At 43.3% G+C, this 12,001-nt stretch overlaps 1 protein-coding gene across 1 annotated transcript; it reads left to right on the forward strand.

Moving 5' to 3' along the window:
- Positions 1 to 4,786: 4,786 nt before the first annotated feature.
- LOC143364294 (uncharacterized) lies at positions 4,787 to 10,215 on the forward strand (the record flags this gene model as incomplete). Its single annotated transcript, XM_076804722.1, has 4 exons — positions 4,787 to 4,959; positions 5,097 to 6,294; positions 6,418 to 8,259; positions 8,390 to 10,215. Coding segments are annotated over 4 exons (5,039 nt in total), but the record flags the coding sequence as incomplete, so codon positions are not given.
- Positions 10,216 to 12,001: the final 1,786 nt, after the last annotated feature.

A 12,001-nucleotide genomic window follows, 5' to 3' on the forward strand; every position in this document is an offset into this window, starting at 1 on the left:
TATCCAATCATCTATCCTATCCTCTATCCGATCCTATCTTCTATCCTATCCTATCCTCTATCATATCCTATCCTCTATCCTATCCTATCCTCTATCCTATCTTATCCTCTATCTTATCATATCCTCTATAATATCCTATCATCTATTGTATCCTATCTTCGATCCTATCCTATCCTGTATCATATCATATCCTCTATCCTATCCTATCCTCTATCCTATCCTATCCTCTATCCTATCCTATCCTCTATCCTATCTTATCCTCTATCTTATCATATCCTCTATAATATCCTATCATCTATTGTATCCTATCTTCGATCCTATCCTATCCTGTATCATATCATATCCTCTATCCTATCCTATCCTCTATCCTATCCTATCCTCTATCCTATCCTACCCTCTATCCTATCCTTTCGTATCCTCTATCCTTTCCTATCCTCTATCCTATCCTATCCTCTATCCTATCCTATCCTCTATCCTATCTTATCCTCTATCTTATCATATCCTCTATAATATCCTATCCTCTATCCTATCCAATCATCTATCCTATCCTCTATCCGATCCTATCTTCTATCCTATCCTATCCTCTATCATATCCTATCCTCTATCCTATCCTATCCTCTATCCTATCTTATCCTCTATCTTATCATATCCTCTATAATATCCTATCATCTATTGTATCCTATCTTCGATCCTATCCTATCCTGTATCATATCATATCCTCTATCCTATCCTATCCTCTATCCTATCCTATCCTCTATCCTATCCTACCCTCTATCCTATCCTTTCGTATCCTCTATCCTTTCCTATCCTCTATCCTATCCTATCCTCTATCCTATCCTATCCTCTATCCTATCCTATCCTCTATCTTATCCTATCCTCTATACTATCCTATCCTCTATCCTATCCTATCCTCTATCCTATCCTATCCTCTATCCTATCCTGCCCTCTATCCTATCCTATCGTATCCTTTATCGTATCCTATCCTCTATCCTATCCTATCCTCTATTATATCCTATCCTCTATACTATCCTATCCTCTATCCTAACCTATCCTCTATCCTATCCTATCCTCTATCCTATCCTATCCTCTATCATATCCTATCCTCTATCCTATTCTATCCTCTATCCTATCCTATCCTCTATCCTATCCTATCCTCTATCCTATCCTATTCTCTATCCTATCCTATCGTATCGTCTGTCCTATCCTATCCTCGATCCTATCCTATCCTCTATCGTATCCTATCGTCTATCCTATCATATCCTCTATCTTATCCTATCCTCTATACTATCCTATCCTCTATCCTATCCTATCCTCTATCCTATCCTATCCTCTATCATATCCTATCCTCTATCCTCTCCTATCCTCTATCCTTTCCTATCCTCTATCCTATCCTACCCTCTATCCTATCCTATCCTCTATCCTATCCTATCCTCTATCATATCCTATCCTCTATCCTCTCCTATCCTCTATCCTATCCTCTCCTCTATACTATCCTATCCTATCCTCTATCCTATCCTATCCTCTATACTATCCTATCCTATCCTCTATCCTATCCTATCCTCTATCCTATCCTATCCTCTATCCTATAATATCATCTGTCCTATCCTATCCTCTATCCTATCCAATCGCCAATCCTATCCTCTATCGTATCCTATGCACTATCCTATCCTATCCTATCCTCTATCCTATCCTATCCTATCCTCTATCCTATGCTATCCTCTATCCTATCCTATCCTCTATCCTATCCTGCCCTCTATCCTATCCTATCGTATCCTTTATCGTATCCTATCCTCTATCCTATCCTATCCTCTATTATATCCTATCCTCTATACTATCCTATCCTCTATCCTACCCTATCCTCTATCCTATCCTATCCTCTATCCTATCCTATCCTCTATCATATCCTATCCTCTATCCTATTCTATCCTCTATCCTATCCTATCCTCTATCCTACCATATCCTCTATCCTATCCTATTCTCTATCCTATCCTATAGTATCGTCTGTCCTATCCTATCCTCGATCCTATCCTATCCTCTATCGTATCCTATCGTCTATCCTATCATATCCTCTATCTTATCCTATCCTCTATACTATCCTATCCTCTATCCTATCCTATCCTCTATTATATCCTATCCTCTATACTATCCTATCCTCGATCCTATCCTATCCTCTATCGTATCCTATCGTCTATCCTATCATATCCTCTATCTTATCCTATCCTCTATACTATCCTATCCTCTATCCTATCCTATCCTCTATCCTATCCTATCCTCTATCATATCCTATCCTCTATCCTAACCTATCCTCTACCCTATTCTATCCTCTATCCTATCCTATCCTCTATCCTATCCTATTCTCTATCCTATTATATCCTATTATATCCTGTACCGCCTCCTATCCTGTATCCGATCCAATCCCCTATCGTCTACCGTATCATATTCTCTATCCTATCCTCTATCCTATCCAATCCTCTGTCCTATCCTATCCTCTATAATATCGTATCCTCTATCATATCCTTTCCTCTTTCCTATAATATCATCTATCCTATCCTATCCTCTATCCTATCCTATCCTCTATCGTCTCCTATCATCTATCATATCCAATCCCCTATGATATCCTCTATCCAATCCTATCCTCTATCCTATCCTATCCTCTATCCTATCCTATCCTTTATCCTATCCTATCCTCTATCCTATCCTATCCTCTATCTTATCCTATCCTCTATCCTATCCAATCCTCTATCCTATCCTCTATCCGATCCTATCTTCTATCCTATCCTATCCTCTATCATATCCTATCCTCTATCCTATCCTATCCTCTATCATATCCTATCCTCTATCCTATCCTATCCTCTATCCTATCCTATCCTCTATCCTATCCTATCCTCTATACTATCCTATCCTCTACAATATCGTATCCTCTATCATATCCTTTCCTCTTTCCTATAATATCATGTATCCTATCCTATCCTCTATCTTATCCTATCCTCTATCCTATCCTATCATCTATCCTATCCTTTCCTCTATCCTATCTTATCCTCTATCATATCCTATCCTCTATCCTATCCTATCCTCTATCCTATCTTATCCTCTATCTTATCCTATCCTCTATCCTATCCTATCATCTATCCTATCCTATCTTCTATCCTATCCTATCCTCTATCATATCCTATCCTCTATCCTATCCTATCATTTATCCTATCCTATCCTCTATCCTATCCTATCCTCTATCCTATCCTATCCTCTATCCTATCCTATCCTCTATCCTATCCTATCGTATCCTCTATCGTATCCTATCCTCTATCCTATCCTATCCTCTATCCTATCCTATCCTCTATACTATCCTATCCTCTATCCTCTCCTATCCTGTATCCGATCCAATCCCCTATCCTCTATCCTATCCTATTCTCTATCCTATCCTCATTCCTATCGTATCCTCTATCCTATCCTATCCTCTATCCTCTATCCTATCCTATCCTCTATCCTATCCTATCCTCTATCCTATCCTATCCTCTATCCTATCCTATCGTATCCTCTATCGTATCCTATCCTCTATCCTATCCTATCCTCTATCCTATCCTATCCTCTATCTTATCCTATCCTCTATCCTATCCTATCATCTATCCTATCCTATCCTCTATCCTATCCTATCCTCTACCCTATCCTATCCTCTATCCTATCTGTTCGATCCCTTGCAGACAAAAGTACCGTGAATCCTCGCATTTCCGGCCGTAACGCAAGCGAGGATGTTACAGCTGCACGGAGCATGCTCTTTCACCCAAAAAATACACATGCGTGACTAAGCCCTTTTCCGATTTTTGTCCGTCCTTCGACTAATCACGAAGAATGCTAATCCTTGAGTTGCCGCACGCGAGGCGCTTGAGGATTCGAGCTGATGGCATTGGAAAAGTGGCCATAAGTCAATCCGTGCGACCCTCATACCGTGTACCGTCCGCGAGGTACTTGAGGGTTCCGGATTCGGACACAGCGGGCCTTATGGCCCACTACACGCGGCGGACAAGGGGTCGTAAATCCTCTTCCGCACGACGCGAGGCACGCTCGGGTTGCGCTACAACCCCAATAACCGTGTCTCTGGGTTTCGTCAAACGGACGAAAACCAGAGACAGTAAACGCACATTTTTTCCAGCCCTTGGTCTTCGTCACCGGACCTCGGCCAAGGGGCAATAAATTAGCTGCTAGCCACTTGGCTAGCACGGCGTACATGGGCCACTCAGGCCTTCGTCGCGCTGCTCCGGGGTCCCATAAATCGCGCATTTTGGGAATTCTCCCTTATTGACTTGAGGTGGGGACTTCCTCCTCCACCGGTGAGGGCTGTTTCAGAAGAACCTCCGCCCTCAAGTCAAATCAACGAATGGGGATGATTCTTCCCCCGAAAACGGGCCCATGGCCAAAAAATCGCGTCACCACCGAGGTGACGAGTAAGCGGGCCTCGGAGCAGAGCGGCAGAATCGGCAAAGTTCGCATCCGAAAAAGTCAGCTTCAGAATCAGAGTCAGTAATCGCGCTATACCGTACCACCGCTACAATTCATTGTATCCAATTTAACTAGTCACCCAAGGTTAGTTCGGCCGGTGACAGGGCAATTGTCAAGTTTAAAATAAATTCTATTTGACACAAACGCGCGCATAATTTCTTCGTGAAAACGAACAGCCCAATTTTCCATGGTCCTTCGAGCCGGATCAGTGATCTAGTGGAGTGCGGTGAGACAAACAATTAAATTGAACGAGATCCGTCACATTTGACGGTGTTCAACATCTTCGTGGAAGCCACAGCGCAGTCGTACAACCAAATTGGGGTCACCTACGCAGTGAAGCTACCTTTTGGGAAAGGACGACCAACCACGAGGATCAACGACCGATCTGAGGAGCCGAGCATCCTACCTGCTGATTCTCCAGGAAAGGAAGCCAGAACAAAGGGACCGAAAGAAGCCATCAACAAGGTAGGCTTGTCACATCGCGCATCAATCAACTCCCTTTCTTTCCGTCTTCCTTCCTGTCTCGATTTCACGAAATGGCTCAAGTGCAAGATGACGAAATTCGCGCATTAAAACATAGAAGTAGATATTTCAAAGGCCAGATCACGACATTATCTAACTATCTAGAATTTTACAAAGACTCCGCGAAAGAACGAATTAAGCTTCGCGAAAGAATCGAGCGTCTGAAAGGCTTATTCAATAAATTCAACGAGCAACAACACGACCTCATGATGCTTTCCGACGAGCATGAAAATTTGGAGTTACAACGCGAAGAAATCACGGATCACTACGACGATGTGATCGCCTCCGCGCTTGAACTACTCGAAAGACTCAGTATCGCGCAAAATACAATTCCAACAGAATCCTCGTTCAGTAAACCGAATTCGCTTCCAGTAAACCTACCCAAAATAAATTTACCAAAATTCGATGGTCGCATTGAAAACTGGATCACCTTTAAAGATGCGTTCCAGACCATGATTCACGCGCACGAAGGTCTCAGCAACATACAGAAGTTGAATTACTTGAAGCTTTCTTTATCCGGAAGGGCCGAAACCGCGATAGGCGCCTTCACGATTAGTGACGATAACTACGCAGCCGCTTGGGAACATCTTAATGAAATATACGACAACAAACGCGCTTTGGTTCTTCGACACGCGGCACTTTTACGCGATACACCAGCGATGCCAAACGAGTCATCCGAGGCGATCCGAGATCTAGTGAATTACATGCAATTACACATAAGATCGCTACAAGCCTTAGGTCGAAGTTGGGAGGATATTGCAAACGATCTCCTTACGAGCATCGTCATTTCGCGAATGGGCAAGGATACCAGGAAAACGTGGGAACGCACGTTAGCCGATACCCAAATGCCCAAAATTAACGACATTTTCAAATTTTTACACATGTCATCGCATCAGTGTAAAGATTATGAATCAGTATCGAACATAAATCCGACGCAATATTCCTCACCCATTAAACCGCAATATAATAATCGCGCCAAGGCCAATAACCGCTGGCACAATAAACATCCGTCTCCACCATCGTCGCCAATGTCGAATCGTCGGCAAGTTTTCGTAACCGAGCAGCGATCACCATCATGTGATATCTGCAAGACGGGAAATCACGCGGCTTTCCAATGCAAAACATTTTTAGACGGATCGGTTGAAAAACGCATCGAACTAGCACGCAAGGCTAAGCTATGCCTAAATTGCCTGAAACCGGGTCATTCGCATGATACCTGCTACGGGGGCAGGTGCAAAAAATGCAACGAGCCGCACAATACGCGACTGCATCGGGAGCGTAAACACGAACGGTCAAATCCCGAAACAAACGCAGAAACCACACAGACCAACGAATCCTGACTTACTACGCGCTTCGACGTTACACACCAATTAAATAATCAGATCACCTCACTAATTACAGACGGATCAACTCACGGTTTAATGGCTACAGCCATAGTCAACGCAATGGATCTAGACAAAAACCCTGTCGAGTGCAGAACTTTGCTGGATACCTGTTCAAACGCGAATTTCATCACCGAAAGTTTGGTCAAAAAATTAAGATTACCAACGCGCGAACAAAGTGTAACGATCGAGGCGCTAAATGAGTTAAACACGGTAACGAATCGGCTTGTCAAGGCGAAGATAGTTTCGAGACAAAATAACTTCAACCGCACATTGGAATTCTTTGTGATACCACGAATCGCGGGCCAATTGCCCGATTGTCAAATCGATCGCACAAGGGTACAAATACCACACAACATAAAATTAGCCGATCCTCACTTCCACAAACCGGCACCAGTCGACATGCTGATCGGTACGGGACCGACACTCTCGTGCTTCAGCATCGGTCAAATTAATTTATCTACTCGGAATGATTCTGACCTAGTTTTACAAAAATCACAGTTTGGTTGGATCATCGGGGGGAGTGCACCGACCACTTCCCGCAAAAATTCGCGCACAACCTTGTTTAACAACGCCGAGTTCGATCTAAAGAAATTTTGGGAAGTCGAGGAAGGGCCACAGCATTCTCACCTCACACCGGAGGAGGAAGCCTGTGAATCCCATTTTAAACGCACTGTTTCACGTACCGCAACAGGGAGATACGTCGTCGCGCTCCCTTTTAACGAGAAAAAAGCAATTCTAGGCGAAACTTATACGCGCGCATTGAAACGATTTCATTCCCTCGAAAGGCGATTCGTTACCAATCCGGAATTGCAGGCGGAATACGCGAAGGTATTAAACGAATACCTAGAGTTAGGACATCTAACTCAAACAGAATCACCTGCAAATTCAGAGGGATTCTACCTACCGCATCACGCCGTCATCAAACCCTCCAGCTCAACCACAAAGGTTCGAGTTGTATTCGATGGATCGGCAAAATCAAGTTCGGGAGTGTCACTTAATGACGCGCTTTTGACCGGTCCTACAATACAGGACGATATCTTCGGTCTGTTATTACGCTTCCGAATGCATCCGTTTGTGCTTACCGGCGATATCGAGAAAATGTACCGGCAATTTCTCGTCCGAGAAGAAGACAGACCGTACCAAAGAATTCTTTGGCGAAACGCGCAAAACGAAATTTCAACCTTTCAACTAAACACAGTCACATTTGGTCTGTCTTCCGCGCCTTATCTAGCCACACGATGTCTGCAGCAACTTGCAGACGATGAATCGCAAAATTATAAAGCGGCATCCGAAGTCATTAAAAGGGACATCTATGTGGATGATCTCTTGACCGGTGCCGCCACATACCGCGACGCCATCAAATTACGCGATCAAATCATCAGTTTGTTAAACAAAGGGGAACTAAACATCCGTCAGTGGGTCTCGAATGATCCACAATTGTTATCCGGTCTTACAGATGACCAGATACACCCAAAATTCTTCGGGGACGCGACCGTCAAAACTTTGGGAGTAGCCTGGGATCCGCGCAACGACACTATTCACTACTCAGTCAACATAAATTCGCCAAACTCACCTACGAAACGCGCAATTCTGTCGACTATCGCAAAAATATTCGACCCCTTGGGTCTTCTCGGTCCAGTAACCGTCACAGCGAAAATTATCATGCAACGCCTGTGGCAATTAAAGATTGACTGGGACGAATCGCTGCCCATGAATATACAAAACGAGTGGCAAAACTATCGCAACAATCTCAAATTATTGGAAAAGGTCAAATTCAACAGACATATAACGCAACGCTCCGTAAAGAGCATCGAATTACATGGATTTTGCGATGCTAGTGAACGCGCTTACGGAGCTAGTATTTACATTCGCACCATCAACCAGTCCGGAAAAATCAAAACGCAGCTGCGTCGCGCCGTTAAAAACCATCAGTCTAGCTCGTCTTGAGCTCTGCGGAGCGAACCTACTCGCGACATTGTATTGCTCAGTGCGGGAATCCCTCACGCACACCATATCCAAAACAACGTTCTGGACCGATTCAACTATCGTTCTGCATTGGTTAGCCAAATCGCCTAGCACCTTGAAAACCTTCGTGGCGAATCGCGTCGCGGAAATACAAGGCAAAACGCGCATAAAGAATTGGCGACATGTTCGCACTTCCGATAATCCCGCGGATTTATTGTCACGCGGCATCACGGCCAAGGAATTAATCGACAATAGTTTTTGGCAATTCGGTCCGGATTGGCTCGGACTCGACGAATCAGTTTGGCCAGAATCGCGCTTTGAATCTCCCAAGGAAATTCCCGAATTACGCAAAGTCACTTGTTTTGCTTCGTCCGTCATAAACGCCAATGAAATCTTACAGAGATTTTCCTGTATCAAGCGTCTGCGTAGGGTAATCGCCTATTGTCTACGGTTTACAAATAGAAATCGCTGTATCGGACCGCTTTCGGTAGAGGAAATACACCTCGCAAATGAAAGAATTCTCACGTTAATTCAACAACATTCATTTTCGGAGGAAATACACGCACTGAAAACTGGAAGCGAATTACCATCCAAAAGCAAATTGCTTTGTTTGAGTCCCTTTCTCGATGAGAAAGGCATATTACGCGTCGGAGGTCGTCTCCAAAATTCCAAATTCTCATACCAAACGAAACATCCGATACTCTTGCCAAAAAACAATAGCGTCACTAATCTCATCATTCATAACGCACACATCGAACATCATCATTCGGGTCTGACATCCACATTGTACAATGTCAGACAACAATATTGGCCGATCGATGGAAAAAACACAACACGCAAAATATTGCGAAATTGCGTGAAGTGTTTCCGCGTTAATCCACCTACGACAAGATACACAATGGGTAATTTACCAGCAGACAGAGTCACCGAAACTCGACCATTCACCAACATCGGGGTGGATTACTGCGGCCCATTTTTTATTAAGGAACGAAAATTTCGTAATCGCGCAAAAATAAAGGTCTACGTTGCCGTTTTTATATGTTTCTCCACTAAGGCCATACACCTCGAGGTGGTTAGCGATATGACCACCGAAGCCTTCGTCGCTGCATTAAAACGTTTTATCGCGCGCCGCGGAATATGCAAAAACATATATTCCGACAATGGTACCAATTTCGTCGGTGCCAATAATGACTTGACCGAGCTCTCCAGAGTCCTGCGCGAGGACAAAAGAGTTCGTCGATTTCTTGAGGACAAAGAGATCTCGTGGCACTTCATGCCAGCTTTGTCGCCACATTTCGGCGGGCTCTGGGAGGCTGCGGTCAAGTCATTTAAACATCATCTGAAACGCGTAGTCGGCGATGAACTTTTCACCTATGAGCAATTCGCAACATTTGTGACGGAAATCGAGGCAATCCTTAATTCCCGCCCGTTGACTCCACTCTCGTCCGATCCCAACGATCCACAAGCTCTCACTCCCGGCCATTTTTTGATTGGTTCCGCAATGACAAGCTTACCCGAGGTCAATTTCAACGAGACCTCCAGCAATCGGTTGTCCAAATGGCAACACATCCAGAAGGTGAAACACGACTTCTGGATCAGGTGGTCCAAAGAATACATAAACCACCTGAATGTACGCGCAAAATGGACCAAAGGATCCCACGAGATGAACAAGGGAACCATCGTCATCTTGAAGGACGATCACCTTCCACCATCCCATTGGAGTCTCGGACGCATCGTGGAAGTTCATCCGGGCCAAGATGACATCATTCGCGCAGTTACCGTCAAGACAGTAAACGGCTTGTGCAAACGTAATGTTAAGAAACTCGCGCCTCTTCCCATCGAGACCTAATTCTGTCACCTTATCGCGTTCTATTCTTCATATAATTAATTTGCGTAAGTTATATTTTTGTTACTATCGATATAGTTATATTCGCGTTGACTTCATTATGTTTATTTTTTTGTGGGTGTTCTTTTTTTTATATGTATATATCTATATATAGTCCTAGTATATTACGTTTCGATTACTTCGCGCTTATTTTACCGGGCAATTCCGTTCCTGCCATTATAATTTCAAATCGCGCATACTTTCGCTATTGAATGACAGTGCCATTCAACGGGGGGAGCATGTTCGATCCCTTGCAGACAAAAGTACCGTGAATCCTACAATTCATTGTATCCAATTTAACTAGTCACCCAAGGTTAGTTCGGCCGGTGACAGGGCAATTGTCAAGTTTAAAATAAATTCTATTTGACACAAACGCGCGCATAATTTCTTCGTGAAAACGAACAGCCCAATTTTCCACTATCCTATCCTCTATCCTATCCTATCCTATCCTCTATCCTATGCTATCCTCTATCCTATCCTATCCTCTATCCTATCCTATCCTCTATCCTATCCTACCCTCTATCCTATCCTATCGTATTCTTTATCGTATCCTATCCTCTATCCTATCCTATCCTCTATTATATCCTATCCTCTATACTATCCTATCCTCTATCCTACCCTATCCTCTATCCTATCCAATCCCCTATCCTATCCTCTATCCTATCCTATCCTCTATCCTGTCCTATCCTATCCTCTATCCTATGCTATCCTCTATCCTATCCTATCCTCTATCCTTTCCTATCCTCTATCCTATTATATCCTCTATCGTATCCTATCCTCTATCCCATCCTATCCTCTATCCTATCCTATGCTCTATCCTATCATATCCTCTATCTTATCCTATTATCTATCCTATCCTATCCTCTATCCTATCCTATCCTCTATACTATCCTATCCTATCCTCTATCCTATAATATCATCTGTCCTATCCTATCCTCTATCCTATCCAATCGCCTATCCTATCCTCTATCGTATCCTATGCTCTATCCTATCCTATCCTCTATCCTATCCTGTCCTCTATCCTATCCTATCCTATCCTCTATCCTATGCTATCCTCTATCCTATCCTATCCTCTATCCTATCCTATCCTCTATCCTATCCTACCCTCTATCCTATCCTATCGTATTCTTTATCGTATCCTATCCTCTATCCTATCCTATCCTCTATTATATCCTATCCTCTATACTATCCTATCCTCTATCCTACCCTATCCTCTATCCTATCCAATCCCCTATCATATCCTCTATCCGATCCTATCTTCTATCCTATCCTATCCTCTATCATATCCAATCCCCTATGATATCCTCTATCCAATCCTATCCTCTATCCTATCCTATCCTCTATCCTATCCTATCCTTTATCCTATCCTATCCTCTATCCTATCCTATCCTCTATCTTATCCTATCCTCTATCCTATCCAATCCTCTATCCTATCCTCTAACCGATCCTATCTTCTATCCTATCCTATCCTCTATCATATCCTATCCTCTATCCTATCCTATCCTCTATCATATCCTATCCTCTATCCTATCCTATCCTCTATCCTATCCTATCCTCTATCCTATCCTATCCTCTATACTATCCTATCCTCTACAATATCGTATCCTCTATCATATCCTTTCCTCTTTCCTATAATATGATGTATCCTATCCTATCCTCTATCTTATCCTATCCTCTATCCTATCCTATCATCTATCCTATCCTTTCCTCTATCCTATCTTATCCTCTATCATATCCTATCCTCTATCCT

Source organism: Halictus rubicundus, unplaced genomic scaffold (assembly GCF_050948215.1).
Source record: "Halictus rubicundus isolate RS-2024b unplaced genomic scaffold, iyHalRubi1_principal scaffold0427, whole genome shotgun sequence".
Classification (NCBI taxonomy): Eukaryota; Metazoa; Arthropoda; class Insecta; order Hymenoptera; family Halictidae; genus Halictus; species Halictus rubicundus.